General features: G+C 35.5%; 1 protein-coding gene across 2 annotated transcripts in view; it reads left to right on the top strand.

Annotated features, from left to right (window-relative positions):
* Nucleotides 1-23,303, top strand: part of SNX2 (sorting nexin 2) — a 29,422-nt gene extending 6,119 nt beyond the window's left edge. The window contains exons 2-15 of one of the 2 annotated variants that reach the window (XM_053931580.1): nucleotides 1,013-1,130; nucleotides 8,443-8,606; nucleotides 9,769-9,835; nucleotides 10,044-10,087; nucleotides 10,174-10,315; nucleotides 13,556-13,634; nucleotides 14,833-14,908; nucleotides 16,147-16,260; nucleotides 16,487-16,580; nucleotides 18,255-18,460; nucleotides 19,389-19,532; nucleotides 22,079-22,159; nucleotides 22,267-22,338; nucleotides 23,137-23,303. In XM_053931580.1, the coding sequence (XP_053787555.1) occupies nucleotides 1,013-1,130; nucleotides 8,443-8,606; nucleotides 9,769-9,835; nucleotides 10,044-10,087; nucleotides 10,174-10,315; nucleotides 13,556-13,634; nucleotides 14,833-14,908; nucleotides 16,147-16,260; nucleotides 16,487-16,580; nucleotides 18,255-18,460; nucleotides 19,389-19,532; nucleotides 22,079-22,159; nucleotides 22,267-22,338; nucleotides 23,137-23,187 (1,452 nt within the window). In that variant the 3' untranslated portion in view covers nucleotides 23,188-23,303. The remainder of the gene's footprint in view (nucleotides 1-1,012; nucleotides 1,131-8,442; nucleotides 8,607-9,768; nucleotides 9,836-10,043; nucleotides 10,088-10,173; nucleotides 10,316-13,555; nucleotides 13,635-14,832; nucleotides 14,909-16,146; nucleotides 16,261-16,486; nucleotides 16,581-18,254; nucleotides 18,461-19,388; nucleotides 19,533-22,078; nucleotides 22,160-22,266; nucleotides 22,339-23,136) is intronic. The other variant, XM_053931581.1, reaches the window with a different exon arrangement.
* The last annotated feature ends 231 nt before the right edge of the window (nucleotides 23,304-23,534 follow it).

The following is a 23,534-nucleotide window of genomic DNA, read 5'->3' as shown; positions in this document are numbered from 1 at the left end:
TCTGCGTCTGTGGCAATGTGGGATTCCCACTGTGTCCTAAAACTCCAGTCTATCAAAATGTAAATGGATTGCTGTTCAAAGCTGAATAGCAGCAAAACTGGTTTGGAATGAGTACCTATGATGTTTCAGTGAAGAACTGCTTTTGCTGATAAAACTTTTAGCCTCTTGAACCTCAAGCATTGAGAAATCAAGTATTTCCGTGCTTTTCTGTTCTAGCTGGAATGCAAGGTTTTGAACTTGCCCTTCTACACAGCACTGGTGGGAGAGACAGAACATTTCTTCTAAAATATGCTACTTCTGAGTTGTGAAATTGCTTAAAACCTTGGCTGTTAGGTGTAACACATACTTATTTGTGGACCAGTTTCAATATTGCTTTAGTTTTCCTTAGTGTCTTCAACAGGGCAAGTTCCAGTCTTCAGTGAATTAAAAATTTGTATCTGTGGCAAGCCTAGCTTCCATGTACAATACATTGTGATCCTCTGATCCTCCGTGGCAGTAATCCTGTTGCATAGCTAACAAAATTTCTCACAAAATTCTCACAGAAAAGGTCCAAGCAGCCTTTAATTGTTTGGGTGGCATTAATACGTTCTTTTCAATCACAGAGCACTTGGAGATTTCTTGATTGATTTTAGGCTATGTACAAATCCAGATTTAAATCCAAGCCTTCCCAGGAGGAACATAATCAAATTACATTTGGCATTAGTAATAAACTCATTCTAGATCATTCTGTAGCAGCTTTTGTTTCACATTAATTAAACCTGAAGAAACTGTTGACTGTTTTTTCTCTCAAAGGAATTAAGAGCTGTTGACTAGCTCATATCTTTTATTTGTTGTTGCTATGCTAGGGATGGGAAATGGAAATAGCTGACAGAGTTCCCTTTCTGTACATCTTCTTTTGTTTCTTTGCAATGAAACAATGTTGCAATAATTCTTATATACTGGCACATGGCAACTGGTTCTCTGGTTCTCTTATAATTACGGCACTTTTTTTTTTTTTTTTTTTTAAACACAGTCAAGTCCTTTGTCTCCAGAGCCAGCAAGTCTTCCTGCAGAAGACCTCAGCACAAACTCCAATGGTCCAAAGCCAGCAGAAATCATGCTGGATGGTGACAGAGAAGACCTCTTTGCTGGTAACGATTATTTTCTTGTAGCATGCCTTCACAAACCCTTTCATCCTTGGACTGAAAGAAGTGTGCTTTGCTGAGAGGGAGAATTGAAACCTTATAAGTAGTTTGACAGTGTTGTACAGGTTTTTTCTTGTGAAGAATGTTGTTAGTTGAGTTTGTTATAAGTTTCTCTGTGGTGTGTAGTGTGGGAGCATTAAGCTGGTCACTAACATGTTCTGCTGACAGTAAGAATAGTCTTTATAATTTTGTGATTCAAAATATTCAAATCTGTTTGTGTGGAAATGCATGACTTAAGTTAGTTTCTTGTTTTCTACTTAATAATCATGCATAAGCTGTCCCAATCTTTTTTCCTGTTCTAAAGAGAGATAATTCAGATTCTATTGCAAGTATTTCCTTCTTAATACTCTTGTTTTAATGGAAAGGTAACAAACTGGCACATAGGACCAGTCCTGTCACTTCACTAGTGCATGGTTGTGTCTCTGACAGTTGACAGTATTACATGCTTAGAAAAAGATGTGAAAGTTCTGATAAGTGATCTCTTAATAGACAGAATGTTTCTAAAGGTCCATAAATCAGTTGCTACTTCAGTGTCAGTTTTCAACTATCCTAACATGGGCTATTGTTGCTATCAATTACAGTTGTAGGAGCATTACCTATTCAAGAAAGGAGCTGGAATATTTGGAATATATTATGTGCATAAGATGATTCTGAATGTTACATCTCAATACTATCGTTTTCCCTATTACTTCATATTGAGTTAGTCAGCTGACAGTCTGCTTTGAATACAGTCATCTCATCCTCATTGATTACCTGATGTAATCATTCCAAAAGAAACTTTATAATCTTTAGTTTTGGGTTATTTTGTATAAATGCATATATACACAAGCCCATTACATTTGTTCTCAATTTGTGTAATTTGTGTTTCCATGTATTTAAACTTGTTTGTTCATGACACTGTTGGAATGTATTGACAAGTTTAGTACCTCTCTGAAAGTGTTTTAAGAGAAAAAAGGAATAAAGGATAGAGGGGTAATCTTCCTTTTTTTCTGCATTTGTTTTGCCTTATAGCTTACAAAGACGGTAACTGCTTTAGCAATGTAGCTTTCTAGAACTAGTTGGTAATTTGATTATTTAGCTTCAGTATATAAAGCCAACTTTTTATAACCATAGAACAATCTGGAGTGGATATTTTAAGAAAGCCAGTTCTCCTTTGGATAATAGTAAGAAAAGAAAAAGGGAGACTGGAGTAAATACTGAGGGGAGTCAGACAGAAGGAACAAATGTTTGCAGCCAGATTGTTTCAACTGGAATGAATGCTGTGAGAATAACACAAGGAATTGATTTAATGAGTTTGGGTTTTGCCATGTAGGACATTCACTTAACCACTTGCATCACTGAACTGAAGGCATCTAACACTGCACGTCTACCTCAGCTGAGACTGGTCTTTTGAAGTTCAATTTATAGTACAGAGTGAGTCTAATACTCTAAAATAGAGGAAAAAACAAATGTGATTTATGGAGCATGAGATAAAATATGATGTTTTTCACAGTTTCCTGTTCTAAGCAAAAAGTTTGTATAAAGCTGTTGAACCCAAGTAATGAACTTCAGTGTTTGTGTCACTGCCATTCTGAAATGATATTCTGAAAAACTGTTGAATTTGAGTTCCAGTGCTGTGCACTCACAAGTACAACTATTTTTTTCTTTCTTAAGACTGTTTTACTAGACAGTATAGAAACAGTGTGAGAAAGGCAAGATGAGATACCTGATTTCTTGCTTCCAGCATGATTGCAAAAGTCTGGCTTTCTAGGAAAGCAGAATCTAATTTAACAGTGATTGTGACAGGGTTTTTCTTTGACATGTTGAAATTCCAAAGAATCTTGACTTGGCACATCTTATAGTGGAGAGGAGAAAAAAATGAAGCTCCACAGCTTTGTAACTTTAGTTGTGCCTTCATATTGAATTACTAGACACTTCAAAATCCAGGTAAGGGAAATCATGTTTGTGGCTCTTGAGAGGAGTGATTGCCATTCCTCAGGGTCAGAAATAATTATAGTTTTTCAGTCTTGCAAAAATTGTGATGGTATGCCTCTGTAGACTTAATAAAACTTTTCCTTTGTTCCACCTCATATTGTAGCCTAATGGAAAAGAAGGTGAATCAGTACAAATTTTCTCTACAGCTTTAATGCAGGACAGAACCTGGGAAATGGTTTAGGCTTTTTTTATTATGCTTAAAGCCTCTTTGCTATTATGTTTCTGTGGCAGCTATAGGATGATATGTGCAATTTAGATATTTATTACCTTTTCTATGGCAACTTATAACTGAACTATTAAAACAGGGTCTCAAAAAAGGAAGAAATGTGTTTTTCCTGCTGTCAATGGAGATGAGTAAATTTTGCTTTCTTGTGGTTCTTGGTTCTGTAACAAAGCAAACTGTCTTGCTAAACCCACTTTAAAACTTTCACCCTTAGAATAAAAGTTGCTATGTTGATTATTTGACCAGAAGAATTACTTTATCTTGCCTCGTAGAGCTCAATTTAATGGTCAGTGCTTCAAATAAGGCAGTATTATGGGTATCTTAAGGAATTTGGAGAGACGTCTTAAAGCTTGGTTGCCAATACCTTGATGTTGTACAGTTAAGAGCTGCATATTGAACTAGTCTTCCAAAATGTTGACCCAAAATTCAATGTATAACTGCACAAATATGCCATGGACTGCCCATGAAGGGCATAGTTGTCTGTACCTTCTACTTCTGGTGCTCATAGAAGAGCACTAGATGGTGAACTCATCTGTGAAGTTTTATCAGTGTTCTGTCACCTTCTTCAAAAAAGTGGCAAACTATAATTTTTCCTCTCCTCTGTCGGGTAAAAGATTACTGTTACTTTGTTTTTTCAGCTCTGAAATGTGTTTGGGAATGGATCATGTTATGGAAGTGTCTAGCTATTGTGTCCTGAGGAGAAGTCACTGTGCTGGGGACTGGGATGATGTTTGTTTTCATTGGGTTGGGTTTTTTTTGTTTAGTGAGTTTTTATGTTGTTTGGGTTTCTGGGGTTTTTTTTCCCCTTTAGGCTTTTTTCTTCTCTTTTTTTTTTGAGACAGAAAATTAGGTGATAATTCTCTGATCCAGACAAGATATGTTCTTCAGGCACTTCTGAACAGAAAAGCTTCTAGGTGATGGTGTCTGTCAGACCGTTGTCATGTAATGTGGCTGATATGAAGAGGTTGTGCAAATGCTTGCTGCTTTTTAGAATCTGCTTGTTCAGTTATTTTGCAAGAAATAAATGCATGAAAGCATGTGAACCTACAGTTTTGAAGTCAGAAGGTGGTCGTATTAATGTGTGACTGTTGCATTAAAACTACGTCTGTTCTCATTAAGGTTATGTTTAGTACTTCTGATATAATAATAAGGACCATGGGCTATGACTTTGGTGTAGTAATTTTTAGAGTCAGTTCAGTTCAGTAAAGTCTCTGAAATACTGCAGTGCCCAGAGAAGCCTTTTTTAATAGCTTGTCCTATGTTCTACATAACAGCTTCTGCTTAAGTTTACTTCCAATTTTATGTGTACACATGGACAAATTTTCAAAGATAATAAGCCAATTTAATCATTCAAGCTATGTCAGAATGTTAAAGGTCTGACATTTGGAAGTGTGACTAGTAAAAATAACTTGTGGCCAAAGTGAGATGCTAATGAAGAATTACAAACTTGCATTTTCTAAGATGATATTTCACAAAAACTGCTGGTGAAAAATAAAGAAACAAGCTCTGTGTAATGCTGAGATTAAGGCCTGTGCTTGAGTGTTGATAGAAACTTGTGGTTGGCTGTAGAATGTTAATTAAGCATATGTAGTTGTCTCCTACAGCAGAAAGACCTATCTTCATGTTCTTTTGGAGTTAAGCAACTTGACAGTGATCCCTAACAAAGACTGTTTATAGATTGTAAAGTATGTATTTAGGTCTAGCAATCTACACTATTAGGTTGGTGAGAGTTCTTAATATGTTCTGATAACTCCCATAGCTGATATTAAGTGTTCAATCTCAGTATTTTCCTCCCAAAAGTTGGACAGAGCAATTGCTTGCCTCTTTAAGTGAGAACTTAAGCTCTTGAGAACTATCCTGGAAAAGAAGACATCTAGATTTCATTTTTCATGCTAATAATGATACTGAATATTTAAAAAACCAAACAAAACCCACATAAGCACACAAAACTTCTCAAACCCCAAACCAGCAGTCAACTACACCACAAAACCACAACTTCATTCTAAGTTTTCAGGTGAAGGTCTAAAATTAATAGAAGAGCACTAGACGGTGAACTCATCTGTGAAGTTTTATCAGTGTTCTGTCACCTTCTTCAAAAAAGTGGAAAACTATAATTTTTGGAAGTGCCATAGTTTCTGCTGTGAAGCCTACCATATTAATGTTTCCATGGGGAAAGAAAAGCACACCTGTAAAACAAGCAGAGGAATTATCAATAAAACCTTTTAATCAGACAATGTCATCTGATTACTCAAAGTAAAGGGATGTATGTAAGAAGCATAAATGCCAGAGTTCATCTCTATTTCATGAGAAATAGATCTTCAGCTCAAGTACTACTTGAAGACTGCTTTTCTGCGGGGGGAAAAATAGCTAGAAGTAAAAGCCTCCTGTTTTATATAAAGCTAATGCTTCTTTTTCCTTTCAGAGTCCTTGAATATTTTTGCTTTAAACAAAAAGCGTGATAACTTTCTCCCTGTCCAACTCAGTCCCATCATCCCCTTTCATATCTTTTCCATGTAATACTTCTAGATTTGCAAAGTGTCTGGTGGTATGCCAAACCTGGTGTGAGAGGTAACAAGAGGAAAAAAGGCATAAATTCCCAATTCTTCCTAAAATAACTGACTTACTGCTGTCAAACAAACAGATACTATTTTCTGTGAGTAAATTCCTTCAGGGAAATAAAAAATAAACACCAGGCAGCAGCTTTAAAAATTTGCTAATCCTGCTTGGAATTAATTTGATGTACAACCTAGATCACTTTGTGATACTAATGGGTATGTGGATACAAGTCTAAAAAAGAGGAGTCCTGGAGAAGAAGTTCTGTTTCATCTGATAACGGCACTGTTTTCTTACCTTAAATTCAGTTTTTACATGAAGTAATACTTTACCATAAGAGGATTGTGATCTCAGCTAATTATTGGATTGTTAAGCAACTTGTTTTAGAAACCTGTCTAAAATTTGAAGATACAGAGAAGTAGATAGTGGTGGTTAATGGTGTGTTTCCTGAATGTGCTGGAATACAGTTAGTGGTAGAAAAAAAGGAAAAGTGCAATTGCTTTATTTCAGAAATATTTTGTGTTTTATATTTAATCATGTATACAGTATACTGTGTTACATATGTATGTGCATATTTTTCAGAGAAATGTTTCTGTAAAATATTCATTTATATAACATATATGTTGAATGCTGTTAGCCACCAAAGGAGAGAACTGCCTCTTGTTGAAAATTTGCTGTTCTGCCAATCTAAAAGCTCTTTTGCAACTGTCTCAGCATGATTTCCCACCTGATCTTAGCTTCTGAATTAAAATTCCTTAGTGATTTAAGACTCAGTGTCCTTCCTGTGGCATTTGAGGAAAGGAAGCATTAGCAGATACTTATGTTCTTTAAAATTCAGCAGTAAGAGTAAAGCAATGCTATGAAAATAATTTTCAAAGAAAGGCTGTAGATTCTTCATTCATATTAAAAATGGAGAATATAATGAGGTGCTTGGTTTTAACTTTAGTTTAAAAATGCTATGTAATTTGAAATTAGGAAAAGCAATGCCAGCAGGCTGGGGGAATTGATCATTCCCCTTGGTTCAACCATGCTGAAGCCACACCTGGGCTGCTGAGTCCAGGTCTGAGCTGTCCAGTACGGGGGAGACATGGACAGATGGGAGTGATTCCAATGCAAGGCCATGAAAATGGTTGAGGACATAAAATGCATGGCATAAGAGATGCGATTGAGAAAGCTAGTGCTCTTCATCCTGGAGTAGGGGCTTGGGTTGGGGAGGATCATATAGTGAGTGTAAATACTGTATGGTAGGGAATGAAGAAAAGGGGAGCCTGTCTGCTCAGTAGTCTCCACTGACAAAACAAGAGGCAATGGCTACACACTGAAAACCAGATAATATATAAGACAAATCTTATGTTTTTGTTTGTCTTTGGTGGGGGTGAGGAGGTGATGCTGGCTTATGGGTTTTTTTCCTTGTTGGTTAGGGTAGTCAAGCACTGGCGCAGGTTATCCAAGGAAGAGGTGGATTCTCCTCCTTGGAGATGCTCAAAATTCATCTGGATGTGATCCAGTTGAGCCTGCTCTTGCTAGAGCTCTGCTTGAACAGACAGGTTGATTTCAAAAATCCTTTCAAACTCAGCAATTCTGAGTGATATGCTCCAAAATAAAATTATGCAAATAAACTTTGTTAGCCTCGAGCCAGAATGAGTGTCTGCTTTGGATTAATGTCTTTTTACCTATTTAGTAACTACTGCCCACAAAAGTCTAGTTTGTGAAAGGACTTGAGGTCTATTGGAAAGTCAATTTTGGTATCAAATGACTGTTCTGTGGTCCATGTTATCTTTTAAGAAACTGGAATTATTGAATATGCGTATCTAGTGAGAACACAACATTGTTCATTTATTTGAGCTAGAACAGGAACTTCTGTATACCCAGAAAATGTGTAGTTTGCCAGTGGTCAAAACTGGTTAGTGAGATTTGTAGAGCAGGGGTTTGCATTGTCATTAAAGGTAGGTGAACTAACTGTCCATAGTTTAAAGGAAGTACTCAGTTTCTAGTGAGCTGTTTTAAGCTCCAAATAGAATGGAGATAGACTAAAGATAATGTCTCACCAGCTAATACTGCTTCTTTACAGTTAGTGGGGTACTTGGCAGGGGTGGGGGTGTGTAACTTCAATTGTTATATGGCTTAGTTACCATCCTATATGACTAAATCAGCTGTTGTTCAGAGCGCAAAACAGGTGATGAAAAAGTGCTGCTCCTGTGGTAAAAAAAATTAATTAACAAAATGTCATACAGAAATAAATTATTTGTAGCTTGTGACTGCTTTAAAATACTCTTACTGAACAGTATACAAAAAAAAAAGGCAATATTAGTCTTAATTTAACCCATTCTGCATTACAAGCCCAAATGCCATATCTGGTTTTAGCTATATATTGAAAAACATTATCCTTCACAAATGGGTGCTATTTATTTTGTCATCATTCTGTATCATGCATGTTTGTTGTCTTTGTGATGCATATCCAATTGTGTTGCACAGGAAATTTATTGCTAACTCAATATGTTTATCTAGAAGCAACAGAAGAAGTTTCATTGGACAGTCCAGAGAGGGATCCAATACTTTCACCAGAATCTACTCCTGCAGTCACTCCTGTAACACCTACCACATTGATAGCTCCCAGAATGGAATCAAAAAGTGTAACAGCCCCAGTGATTTTTGATAGATCCAGAGAAGAGGTATGCTGTAAACTCTAAACTAGGGAAATGTTTCATTTGGATTTTTAAGTTTTACCTTGTTTTAAAATGCCCGTTCCTAAATGTTGGCACATGGCATTATACCTTGCCTTGTTTTGCAAAAGAAGTTTAGTGTGAATTTGAAGAATTCACTACTGAGGTGATTATATTTGAGATATGTAGTCTTAGGAGAACAAAGTTCTATTCCTTCAGAATAGGTACTTTAAAAGTGTGTGTAGGAGTAAGCTGTGAACTTGATACAAGGAAATTATATCAATGTAAAATAACTCTAACATGTTACAGTTTCACCTTGTATTTCTGAAGCTGCTCCTAATGGGGAAATTGAACAAGCAGTTTTTAGCATTATCTTGCATGTAACAAACAGCTGAGGGTAATTGTAGTCTTAACATTTCTATTTACTTTTGATGTTCCAGTGAAAGCGTGGACATTGCAGAATGCCATTCATTCTAGTGAGTTCTCTAACCAGACAGTGACTTTGCAAACAAGACTTACCTGTGACTCAAAGATGCTTGCTTCCCTAGATACCACATGATGGCATTTGATTCTGATTTTGCCCCCTTCAGCCCTGGTATTGTCCCTTCTACCATGGCATTTCTTAAGATCTCTCTTTTTAGGTATAGTACGTGAAGGATTATGAAATTCTGGAAGAACAGAACTCAGAGAAGTATCAGAAATTTTTTTATCTACTGCTTTTCCCTTCCCAAGCTCTTCCGCTACAGATACTGTTAATGAAAAGGAATGTCTGTTCTTTGATTACAGACACATGGAAGCATTGCAAATGAGAATTGTTGGGAACCACAGTGCCTGCTGGCATTGTAGGTGATACAATGAACAGACCCCTAAGTTTCCTGTACTGAGAGGTTTTGCAGGAGGTCTTAAAACTGAAATCACAGGACCATTTAGTTTGGAAAAGACCTTTAGGATCATTTGAATCCAGCTGTAGACTTAGCACTACCAGGTTTACCCTAAGAACTTTGATTGCAGTCACAGTCAGTGTTGGAAAGTATATTAACACTGGGGAAATGTTTCATAATTACACAAACATACTGACTTTTTCTCCTCCTTCCTCTATATCCTTATCCTTGTACCCATAGGTAATATGGATGTCCATTACCTTGTTAAATGTGGTATATCTTTTTCCTAGATTGAAGAGGAAGCAAATGGAGATTTGTTTGATATAGAAATCAATGTATCAGACCCAGAGAAAGTAGGTAAGTTCCTTAAGCCAAAAAATTCAGATTGTAGACTGTCTTATTCCTTGAAGTCTATTCCTAGATTTTAGCATGATTTCCTCTTTAGTATTCCTTTGGCAATTTTTAGTATCTAAATGGAAATCTATTTAATGTATTTTTGGACTAAAAAGTGTATGGCAGGATTACACTATCTTGCCCTGGAATAAGTATTTTAATTTTCTTACAGGAGATGGCATGAATGCTTATATGGCATACAGAGTAACAACAAAGGTAGGCAGTGCAACAAAACTTTGTCAATACTTTGTATTGTAGCTGTGATGGGTCAGTAATTCACAATGATTTTATTTTTTTTTAAGACATCACTTTCAGTATTCCACAAAAATGAATTCTCTGTGAAAAGAAGATTCAGTGATTTTCTTGGCCTGCACAGCAAATTAGCAACAAAATACATGCATATTGGTTGTATTGTGCCTCCAGCTCCAGAAAAAAGTATTGTAGGTAAGTGCAGTTCCAGTAAGGTGACATTTAAGTAACTGAATACAAATTACGCTGCTGCATAAATACTGCTTTTTTCTCAGGTGGTCCAAATATTCCTCATGTTCTGTATTTTCCAAAAGTTCATGTTAAATTGGAAAGATATGTAATGGCCTCTTCCAAACTCAGACTAGTGTTGATAATGAGAAGGATGTCTCTTAATGCATGGCCTTGTGTTTCTTATCTGTGATTCCTTCTTTGCTGTTGCCTTTCAAGAGCTGATTAACCTACCAAAACATGGATGTTAAAAGAAAGTTTATTTTTAAGTTGATCTGTTATCAATTGCTTGCTAATTGAGCTTCATATACACTTCATATATATAGAGCTTCATACATACTTCAGATCTCTGATACTTCTTTTTGTTTCTTTTGATCATGGTGAATGCAAAATCTCTCATAAATTTTGCAAGGTTTTAATGCAAAAAACGACTTCTGGGTTGAATACCTTAAAGGATCAGATCCTTTCTCCATGAGCTAAGAAGCATGCCTGATGCATTAATACAGTCTTCAGTTTTGTGATCTCTAAGCAGGAGAGGTTCTTTCAAAATAGGTAAATATTTAAAACAGTAAAGCCTGTTAAAGACTTTTGTGTTATTCATATAAATAAGTGATTTGAATCTAGAATGTTGTTTGATATGGAGGCAATAGCAGAACTTCTTTTCAGTAGTTTAGTCCGTAAAGATAATCAGAGCAGCAGTTTTTCATGTAAGTAGGAGTAGGCAGATTGAGTAGATGTAGGCAGCCAGAGGCTTGGAAAATTCATGATTTTACTTCTGTGGAAAAGCACTGTGCTTTTAAGCCTGTGAGACTGAAAAGTTGACCTGAATTTTTGGTAGTTCTTGAAATTTATGGGTAATTCCATAATAATCAGTTTTTCCTATACCAAAAATAAGTTTAATTCCAAATGCTAACAGGGCTTATGGAAATGGAATGAGGTTTCTGATCATGTCCTTTGGATTATACAACATTTAAGGGATTTATGACAGTGTGCATTTACATGAAAATGTAGTAGTTGCATCACAGTCGAATTCAGCTTAGACTGGATTTCAGCTACCACTTGAATAAAGCCAGCATAAAAATTGATATACCTGGAAGACGGTAAAATGGCAGGACATACTGTAGCGCAAGCAAGCACTGGCTAGTGCTTCAAAGCCTTGTGTAGAGACTTTAAGCTACAGGTAGGTTGGGAAAAGTCAGACTATAGAATATTTTCAAAAGAGCATGAAACTCCCTCTTTAAAGTTGAACTTCACAGGTGTTACTTGGTTCAAGAGCATATAGTCAGTACATTTCCAGTTCTGAAGAAAAAAAGGAGTTGATTCTGGTCTTTTTTGAAATAATGCATCTTAAAGCAGAGAGCTGACAAAACAGCTGAAAGTAAGATTATAGTCTTTACATTATGCATGTTTATATTTAAAGTCTTAATACATAATGTCATACATTCAGTGTTATGCAGTGTGTGTTGTAACGAAGTCCCTGTCTGTTCATTCTGTTATACTGTCGGTAACACCTGGAGTTTAAAGCTACAGTTTTATTGTGGTGATGAGTGGTAGGGGCTGGAATTTTAGATCTTAGCTACAAATTCAAGTCCATCATTACTGACTGTGGAACAAAAGGACAAAAATTAATCAATTGTGAACTGGAGTTGGACATTCATTAAGGTACCTCACTATTTACTTAAGTGTGTATGAAAATCACATTTTCTAAAGAAAATAATCTGTTATGTCATGAATTTTTTCCTGTGAAGAAATAGTGCTTGGTCTACAGGAACAGTCTTTACACTGGCATTTAAATAGGCTTATATTAGCAGAGAAAGAAATGTGGCAAGATATTTAGAAACAACTGTCATTTTTACAGGGTAGGAATTCCTCATATGGGTCATTTGTTTGTGTATTCAGTTTTTCCCTATGAACTTCTGTTCAAAGTTCATCTATGAAGGCTCTTTTGTATTAAGCCACAGGATTTCCTTCTTTCTACAATAAAATATTATTGCATAGTAATACTGTAATGTAAAAAGATGAGGCATGTGAATTACCCCAGTTTCTCTTGAATACTTTAATCATTTCTATTTGCAGACATACTCAATTTTACTGACAGATTTATGGGTTTAGTTACATTACACTGTGTAGAATACTTTTGGAAAAAAAATCTTTATCAGATTTATTTTCATCATGTTGCAGAGTAGGGAAAAAACTAAGGCTGAGAGGTTAAGGGTTCCTTCTTGTTCCTGTAAGGCTTTGCTGTTTGTCTCCTCCAGGGGTTACTATGTGAAACTTTTAAGTCCGGAAGGGAGATTGGGTGAGGAACTTAGCGAACTGTTGACCTGACAGATCAGTGGGTACATCATCAGAATCTCAAAACTTAGCTAAAGAGACACAAAAGTAACGGATAAGAAATATACTAAAGCTAGAAATCAGACATCTATCTGGACTGTATAATAAAATACCTTTCCTGTTTTTCAGGAAATAATAATAATTATTGATGGCCAGTGTTTCATGGTGTTTTTGATGGGACTCAGATTGCCAAACTCCAAGTTTAGATCTTTAGCATAACAAATAGTGAGTTCAGTCTGACTGTTTTAGAGCTCTTCTGTTGCTGAGGTTGAATTTATTTCCTGTGCTATGGCACATCAATAACTGGTTGCTACTCTTGTCTTGGTCAGAGAAAGCACTGTAAGGCTACATATATTTTATTCTGCTGATTCTGTTCTCCATGCAGTTCAGTTCAGAATTTTCAGAACTTGTTAGTTTGCATTAGTTAATTAAAAAACTATTAGTTTTAGAAATTAAAAGAAAAAATAGTAGAATGAAAATAATGGTAATAAGCTTACCAGTGACTAGGCTTATAATCTGAGAACATTTTTGTATTCTACTTTATATGGCTAACTGTTTTCTTTTTCTGGATGTGAGTTGCCAGTCAGACTCTGATCAGCATTTACATTGTTTTCATAAATGCAACTTGAGCTAGTTTTGCTTACCTATTAGTCGCAATTAATATGTCACAGGAAATTGAGTATTTCACAGAGCTACTTCCACAAAACCATGCAGCATGCAGTTGATTTTTTTTTTATGTTCCCATGTAGTGTTTTTCACTGTAATTTGATTTAAATATGTAAACTTAGGTGAGCCTTATATTCTAATCACATCAGTTATGTTAATGATTTATCTGTGATAAAATAAAATCAATATGATGCTGTTTCCTTCAAGGCATGACCAAGGTTAAAGTAGGCAAAGAAGATTCTTCATCTACTGAATTTGTGGAGAAAAGAAGAGCAGCTCTAGAAAGGTAATGTGTGTATCTAAAATTTATTTAGGCTCAGAATTGCTTGTAGTACACTATACGGGTTCTGTAATTGCAGCGCTGGTGATCTGTACTTACGTGAATTCTGGAGACTGTATACAACTGTCAAATTTTTGTGTAGAGATTGACTAATTCCCATTAATAACAGGAAGAGTAGCCTTATTCATAAAAATTATTACAGATGACTTGTTTCAGGCTTAAAATTAAGATTGCAGAGGTTCAGTAAGTAAAACTACCATTACCAGCTTCTGTAAACATTTTGGGTTGAAAGAATTAAGACAATTACAGTAATATATTTATTCCATAGCAAATCAGCTGTTGGGCAGGAAGGCAGGTGAAGAGGCCTTCAATCACTTGAAAGTAAAATGGGCTTCTGATGATGTGCATTGATGACATTGATGTGACTTGCTGAATTTTGGCATAAGAGATACTGGATCTCTGTCACCCAGCACTGATACACAGCTGATGCTGTCCAAGTATCTTTGTCGGGGAAAGGTCCTATCCCTGGTAGAGTGCCACCTTAACCTTAACTTGTACTTCATACAGAGTATGGAACAAGGAAAAAAAGTTGAGCATTCTAATGTGTAAAATAGTTTAACTGCAATCCTTACCTTCTTCAGGAAAAAACAGATGAGGATCTGCTGGTCGTACCTAATGAAGGGTGGATAAAAAATTGCACTTGAGGTCTAAGCAGAAGTGCAGAAGAATAAAAGGAATGAGTTACATTCAATTGTACTTGTGCATGTATGACAACTAAATGGATTGAAGACTCTCATCTATCCAGCACATAAATAGTTTATACCTAGACCAGAATCAACTAACTTGTCCCAGATTTCCTATAACTCTAAAATAAATCAGCCAGAATTACCTATAACAAGAAGCCTTTCCAGTGCAGTTTACAAAAATGTTTAAAGTTCATTTTTTTTTCTGGCATAAACTGTTTAATAAAGGAGTCTTCACTCAGCTGTTTGAAGTAAGACGCGTATTATTTTACCACTGTGCAACATACAGATATGGCAGTCCCCACATTAAGTAGTTTCTGGTGTAAACAAACTGTGCTGTGAAACACTACCCAAACTTTAGTATGTTATGTTGTAGTATGGAGTGCATGGCACTGCATTATGTGCAGTCAGGGACATCAAATCTGTTCTATTTCCTGATATTTTAATTTTTAAAATCATAGGTATCTACAACGAACAGTAAAGCACCCAACCTTGCTACAGGATCCAGATTTGAGACAGTTCTTGGAAAGTTCTGAGGTATTTATGTTCTTTTAACTTCTCTTATTTATTTCTACATATGATAACCTACCAAGCAATATATTCACTTTGTATTGAGACCTAATCCCCTGAATTAATATGAAGTCAAGTGGACCATACCCTTCATGGGCTATAATGGCAGAGGCTACTTAGGTAATGGTGTGCCTCAGGCTCTGGTAAAACTTAAAATGGTAGTGACAAAAAGCTATTTGCTGTATAGTGACTTTTCAAGTGAGTAGGTCTTTTCAGTTCTGATGTTACTGCTTGTTAAGTAAGATCTAAAATTAAACTGGCTTGGAAGCAGCTCTCTTGCCTCTAGGAATTCAGCTTGAGGTATATTGGTACGATAATGTGAAAATGCTGGCAGTGCTGCTGACCAGGCTAGGTATTTTTGTGAATAAGGATTTCAGTCGCCTGTACTATTCTGGTACCTTTCACAATATTAAATACATTGTTAAAGATACAACGTATCTCTTTATAAACGTGCATAATGGTTTCACTCTAATACTGAATTATGTTTTGGCTAATGTCAGTATTTTAGTAATACTAATAAGTCACAGAGGCCTCTGTACTGACAAAAGCATCAATAGATAACTTACAGTAGGTTTGTCAATGCTGCTGACAGACAAAACATCACATGAAGGGTAAATGGTCTGACATATGGGCCACCTTGTATAGCATATTCAATCTAACCTGAATAATAATATCAATTAAATTTAAAGTTTGTTAATTTAACTCCAAGGGCTTCTCAATACCTAAGCAGATAACATGTTCTCTTGATACTTGAGGTACATTTATAATCTTATATTGAAAAGCAAAAAGTCATCAACCTTTTATTATCAGCATGCAGTGTATGTGTTGCATTACAATTAAATGTGTAACAGAATTTCCTTTGTCTAATTTGTTATAAATCTAAGCTTTTCTGTTCCTGTAGTGGCAGTTTGTTCATTGTAGCATATAGGTGGCCATTTAGGACATTTGGCTAGTTCATAACAGCTTTGGACAAGTGGTTTGTTTGTTCCATTTAAATGTAAAGATGTAGAAGAAAAGTAAATAGTCTATATTTTTAAGTTTTCCTCTTGAGAATGTAGAAGTAGTAAATTTGAGAAATTAGATTCCACTATATTGAAACACATAGGACAAAAGAAAACACTATATCCTTTTCTTTCCCCTTGTGCCCCGTTAAACCTCCATCCTTTTAACCAGTCTTTTTGCCCTTATTTGTCATTCAATTCCAGCTGCCGAGAGCAGTTAACACCCAGGCTCTGAGTGGAGCAGGAATATTGAGAATGGTGAACAAGGCTGCCGACGCTGTCAACAAAATGACAATCAAGATGAATGAATCGGATGCAGTAAGAGCTGATTTTTCAGCTTGAATAATGCGATGAATTAATGAGCCTCAACAATTGCATTTTAAAGCTGTAGAAGTGAAAATGGGTTATTAATTTCCTTATTGGCTTGAATTCTTAGCTGTATCAGTTGACCACCGTGGAAGCACCTGGATAATTTGCTTCTTTAGAACCAGAAATGTTGTTGGTAATCTAATTTGTAATGCTTGACTCCTTCATCTTTTGTCAGTGGTTTGAAGAAAAACAGCAGCAATTTGAGAATCTGGATCAGCAACTTAGGAAGCTTCATGCCAGTGTTGAAGCATTAGTCTGCCACAGAAAAGGTAACTTTACTTTTACATGAACCTTAGGACATGTAAACAAGAGCTCATGTAAACATGAGACAAGAGCTCATCATGTCAGAACTCTTAACTAAAATAGTTACACAATGTATTTTAGTGCAAGAATTTTTTAGTTGTATCTTCTATTTTAAACTGCTCTCGTATTTTTGTATACCTGCCTTTAATTTTAAATTTAACCCGGGTATCTGTCATTCCTAGAGTCACTAGGATGATCCAGCATATTTTTTTTTCCCTTGCACAGTTTCTTTATCACACCTAGCAAGTGATTCTACTACAGTAGACATCCATAAATTTATCTTTAGGTCTCATGGCAAGAGTAATATTTTCTGAACAAAAAGTGACTGCATAAATCCATTTAAACATCTTTTGGTTCAGTATTGCTCTGTTAACTGAGTTTAAGTGCTTACACAGGATTTTCTTATTCTTAATTTAGTCTGCATAATGATATACCCTCAAGCTACTGTTAAGGTAAACATTTCTGGGAAGATAAGTAGTCACAGAATATCAGCTTTTTGTTTGCTTATTTTAGATATAAGCAAAACCTGTACGTTTGTATTGTAATAACCTGTGCTGCTCTTTGTCAGATGGATTTCTATCAGATTATTAAAAAAAACAAGCATAATAAAAAACATACCAAACCAGACAGAACTCCAGACAAAACTCCAGACAAACCACAATTTTGAATTTGTAGCTCAAGAAGACCATTAAGTGTGCTGATAATATTGTACTATGCTAAAATATGGTGTCACCTCTGAGTGTTTCCAAAAGTGCATGAAAATGTCGTAAGTTGCTTTCTCATAATTCTAATCAAAAATTTCTTTCTGCAGTAAAAATATCTTTAGCCACCTATCCTCAAGGCTAAGGAGTATTTAAGAAGTAATGGAAAATGGAAATCTTTATTTACGGTTGATTTGACATCTTACAGATTTGAAGAAGTACTGATTCATTGGGTTTTTTCTAAGAGTTGTGTTTAAATTGTAAAAGTTTTAAATATCTGAAGAAGCTTCCTTCTGCAATCACTTCTGGTGTTCTGATGGTTTTGCAGGAGCAGCAAAATTGCAAACTAACCTGAAGTAATTTGGACCAAACATTTGTTCAAAGGTCCTTCATGGAACTAAACTTTGTACATTACTTACATGGTATTTGAGACAATTGCACCAGTATTTGTTAATAAATAAGCTCAAAACTTCACTTCCACAGATGTTGATGATATGTGAGCTTTGGTTGTTTTTTATTTTAAAGGCATAGCAGAATATGACAATTCATTACAGTATGCACACATAAAAGTTACTTAAAGTCAGTAAAACAGCCCAACAGAAATAAATTCCACTCATGGGAGTGGTGATTTTGTGAAAGGTGATTTTTCCTTTTGTTTTGTGAGTTTGCATTTTCTCTAAAGTAGGCAACTGGATAATACTGAAGTGACTTTTTTCATATTTTTGCTGAACAGAGTAAGCATGACATTAACAGACTTGGCAAAGCATTTACTGATTGAGACTTTTTTTGCACAGGAGTCTTTCTCTTAAATGTGGTTTCATTATGATGTCCTTGTGTATCTTACTGTGATCTTTACCTTCTTTTCAGTTGGTGAAGTTAAACCTCTACTCCACTGATTAAATTAACTAAATCATGCTGAACATTACTCCTGTGTTTCAGAGCTTTCAGCCAACACCGCTGCCTTTGCTAAAAGTGCTGCCATGTTAGGTAACTCGGAGGACCACACTGCTCTATCTAGAGCTTTGTCTCAGCTTGCAGAGGTTGAGGAGAAGATAGACCAGTTGCATCAAGAACAAGCTTTTGCTGATTTCTATGTGTTCTCAGAACTGCTTGGTGATTACATTCGTCTGATTGCTGCAGTAAAAGTGAGTGCTACTAGGAAAAATACTGATTTAGCATTTAAAGTCACATTCTTCAGCATATAGGTTTAGGGTAAATGAATGTGTGCATTTGCTCATATAACACAATTAGGTTTTTGCCTGATCTAGCAGGGTAAAGTGAAAGCATTCATGAGTTACTCCAATTATATAAATGGTTGTGATCAAAGATGTGAATGGAGTGGTTAGATCCGGAGAAAATGCAAATCTACTTTGAGCAATATTGATTGTGTACAGTATTTGGCATACATAAAGCATACAGCATACATAAATGTAGAAGAATATAATTTGGTATTCTATATTTAGTAGACAGCTGGTAATGTCTTTAAATAAGAAAAAAACTCAATTTGTGGATCTGTATCTCATTAAAGAAAATATTCAATTTAAGTGTAAGCTATGCTGCACAGCATGATTAGGTTTAGACATGAGAACAGGTATCTGAATTCTGTCCAGAAATACCTTTGAACTTACCAGGTTGTTGGAAGTACATATTTTTCTTTTGACTTTTTTTTTTTTTTGATATGTGTACTTCACTTCTGCTGCCTCAGTTCATTGCTAACATAAACGTGTTGCTGAAAATGCATGCAATACATATGCATGAACAGTTTGCTAGTATCTGCAGTTAGAGAATTGTCTGCATGATAGAGCACTTCATTGTGGTTGTTTTGGTAGTGTTTTGATAAAATGAGGGGCATAAAATGATTTGGAGCACTGAAGTGTGTGCCTCTGAAAAGGGTTCTTGAACAGCCTATAATTTGTGTAAGGTGTTGAACTGTGCAAGCATGATGTCAAGTGAAATGCAATACATGGTAGTGCAATACTTGTTTCAGCTTTATCCTAGGATTATTTTTTCCTACTGGGACTTTAGATAGCTCTAACAATTCCAGTTGTTTAATAAGTTTGTCTATTCTCACAGGGTGTATTTGACCATCGAATGAAATGCTGGCAGAAGTGGCAAGATGCTCAGGTCACTTTACAAAAAAAACGTGAAGCTGAAGCAAAGCTCCAACTAGCCAACAAACCTGATAAATTACAGCAAGCTAAAGATGAGATAAAAGAGGTAATGTTATTAAACATTATTTTGGAGGTCAGACTTTCTGCATTGGCTCATTCATTCTGCATTAATGCTGCTTTATACCATTTTTGTTTACAAATCACTTACTTGCTGTTTCCCATATTTACTGAAATTTTTTAGGAATTTACTTAAAACACTACATGTGTGCAATTTTTACTCATTGTAAGATCAGTAAGACAGTTAATACTGTCTCTACAGAGTCTGGGAGATGGGAGGGAGGGAACATGGACAAGTTAATGCTTTTAACTGCTAACAGCTCACTTGGATAGGCAGAGGAGCATTTCTTGGTTTCTAAAGCTAAGATGACTTGGGTAAATCCAGCAAAGACAACTAACAGAGAGCTAGCTATTCTCATGTTTTGCTTAAATATGCAGCTTTTCTACCCATATATATATATGCATGTATATATGGTGTAATTTCAGTAAAAATAAATCTAACATTTTGAAGTGTCATAATTTATACACTTTCTCTATCATGCTTCACTAAGGAAATTGAAGAGGTAGGACAACTTAATTATTTAACACTAATGCATTCTGAATATGCTCTAGTGCTCTCCCATTAAATAATGGAAGAATGTTATTGCAGATTTCAAGCTCTTTTACACAATTGCTTTGTTTGGCTTCCTCATTGGTCACTAACCACATGCTCCTTTTTTTTTTTTTTTTTGCCCTTTGATATATTTTACATGCAGTATTTAAATTACTCATTAACTTGATTTTCTTTTCCTTAAAGAAGTCCTTTGTTTACTGACAAAACCTACCATTACTCTTGTGTGACCACATTCTTGTTGATTGCCTCTACTGATGTCAGCATGCACAATAAATTTCCTGATTACTGGTAGTGGGAAATAGTGGTCCTTTCCCAGTCCCAATATTAAAGCAATTGCTTTCTTCTCAAGGAATTCTTTTTCCTGCATTATTGGATAACTAGACAACATTTTTAGTAAACCCACAGTTTAAGTGTGCCAATTGAAAATTCTCACTGCCACTGAAATGTGTTCGGAGCTGCTGAAATCTGTAATAGTGGACCCTCTGGCAGAGGAATTGCAAAGTAGAAGCCTAAGCAGCTTGAGCATCATCCATGACTTGGTTGTTTTTTGTGGATAAGGGGACAATGGACTGTCCTAGAGATACCTTATTGAATGAGGAAATTTCTCCTTGTTAGATACTATAAAATGGCAAACTGTTACCCAATGATAATTCACATAGGACCTGGGCATGATGAAACTGAAATGTTGAATTCATTAGGCCTGTAGAAGCTTTCACAGATATCTCAGGCACCTCTGTTTGATGTGGTAGGAAGGTATGGGCAATCCTAATCTTCCTTAGCCGTGTTTTATAATATTTCAGTTATTAGCTAACTGTTCAGGCTGATCTTCCATGAAGAAGATACTATTATGACTTAATAAAAAGCTTCATAATGTAAATCTGAAAGGGCAGTCAGGGAACTGTGAATAAATATATACTAAAAATATAAATATGGAGATGTTTATTGGAACATAGATGACGTTTATCTCATACCACAGTAGAAACTTGACATTGCATCACAAAATGCTTTTGTGAAATAAGTAGGACCTCTGGATTGCCAACAGCAAGATGTTATATTGAAGCATGTTGCTTCCCTGCTGATTTTTTCTGAGGAAGATAAATGTTACTGAATGTATTTGTTCTCAGTTAATATGTTGATATGAACAGATACAGTTGCATTTCAAAGAACTGCTAGCCTGCTGTGGTTCTCTCAGTTTATCTACACAACTACCTTAATTTTAATAATGTAATAGGTGTGTAAAAGCAGTTACAGGGCAAGGTAGATACTGATGATCCCTTCTTGTCTAGCTGGATGTCTTTTCAGAGAAACTAAGGAGAATATTGTTACACGAATGCAATGCTCCCAATATGGCATAACCCCGTAAGAAACATCTCTTTCTCTGAATTTTCCTCTAGTAACCTCTTAGTCCAGCTTTCTGTGAAAACAGTTGCCACTGAAAAAGAAGGCTTGTGCTTTGGAAAGCAGATAAACAAATCCTCAGTAGCTTGTCATTTGCAACAGAAATATGATAGCAATAATCAAATACTTGACCAGAGGCAGAGATGAAGGTTTACTTATCTCTTCTGGAATTAGGAAAGTATGGGGAACTAACTTGAGACTCTTCCAAGCTTGATTGAACAGGTTTAGGTTCCTTTTTATGAAGTTTGTAAAGGGAATAGTAAGTAAAGCCTTTGAGATCCATTTTGTTTTCTAAAGAATATTTTTAAATGTTGTTAAATATTCTTAATAGCAGTACTAAGATACTTTTACATTTTATCTACAGATAGCATTGCCTTAAAGATACCTTTGTTGTAATTGATCTGATGACATCCTATAACACAAATTTGAAATTGTTATTGTAAGATTTTCTTTTAAATAGGCCAAAACAATCAAATAGGTCCTTTTAGCTCTTAAGTGACTATCAGGGTGCTAAAAAAATTCAGATACAGATAGACTGAGTGGACAACACAAAATCTTACCTCTGTATATCTTTCCTTTGCCAGTGGGAGACAAAAGTTCAGCAAGGGGAAAAAGATTTTGAACGGATCTCCAAAACCATTCGCAAGGAAGTGGGAAGATTTGAGGCATGTATAATTTTTTCCAAGTAAATGACAGTTCTATTGTACATAATATTGACATTGTAAGTAAAATTTGTGAAGAAGTTAATATGCCATAATTTATTTATTAACAGAAGGAACGAGTGAAAGACTTTAAAACTGTTATTATCGAGTACTTAGAGTCGTTAGTGCAAACACAACAGCAGGTAAGATAAATATTAAGCTTTGAAGAAGTTAATAAATAATACATTCCGTATTAGGTTACTTAGAAAAATATGAGCTTTAAGCACAGCTGTTTCTAAAGTATTAAGAGCTGCTAGTCTGTGCTGTATTGGTGAATGACATGATGACTGCAGTTTCCCAGCCCATGCAGAACTGTAATTCAGGGAAGCAACGGAGAAGTTCCCTTAGGGATATGGGCAAGCAGAGGGTCTTGTTATCTTCTCAAACTGAATGAGTACTTTCACTTAGAGATTAGAGTAAATTTTAATCAGTATGTACTTACACTTACTGAAGAGACTTGGATTCTTAAATGTTTGTTGCTCTTTTTAAAAAGTACAGAATATTATTGAATACTGGAAAGCAGTAAAACAGTTTTCAGTGTCTGAGAAGTAGGTCTTGTTACTAGAAAAAGTCTGGGATCTTTCCTCTGCTAATGGCAGGAATAGCACCCTCTAGCTTTGTTTAATTTAAAAAATCTGAAAAAACAGTATCTTTAGTGGTAAGAGTAAGTGACTGATCTTTAAAAAAATCTGTATCATTCTATAACACTGTGTTCAACTTATGGCAAGATATCTATAGTTATGAGCAGATTTGTGTATTTATTACTTGTGTTTTTTTCTTGCACTATCTAAAAATATTAATGAATAAGTACCTACATTCTTACTTTGAATAAGTACCTACATTCTTACTTGTGGAGGCAAGTTTACTGCAAGAGGAGGTAGGTATGCATTATGGTTTTCAACATTTAGTACCTAATGAGTGATTTTCCTCTTCTCTTCAAGCTAATAAAATACTGGGAGGCATTCCTACCTGAAGCCAAAGCCATTGCCTAGAAGAAGAATATTCCAAATGACAAGACACTCTGGATGTTTGTCCTGGATAAAACTAAATTCCACAGTGAAATCACTTTAAATCATCCAAATAAACCACTGTATATTTTATGAATTAACATGTGGCTTTTTTTATATACCACAGCATTTTATTAACAAGCTGCATGTCCTGACCCTCTTTTAAGTGGACTGTGGCATGATGTTCTGGAATACATTGCTGAATTAAACACTATTATGTCTTAATACTTGCACTAAAACGTGCGCTGCAAGGTCAGAAAGCTGATATTTTTGTTCTCTACAACACGATGTTCTGTAGTATGTTTACCTGATCTTTATTAAACAAATTTAAT

This window comes from Vidua chalybeata, chromosome Z (assembly GCF_026979565.1).
Source record: "Vidua chalybeata isolate OUT-0048 chromosome Z, bVidCha1 merged haplotype, whole genome shotgun sequence".
Lineage (NCBI taxonomy): Eukaryota > Metazoa > Chordata > Aves > Passeriformes > Viduidae > Vidua > Vidua chalybeata.
This window is presented reverse-complemented; position numbering and strand designations above follow the sequence as displayed.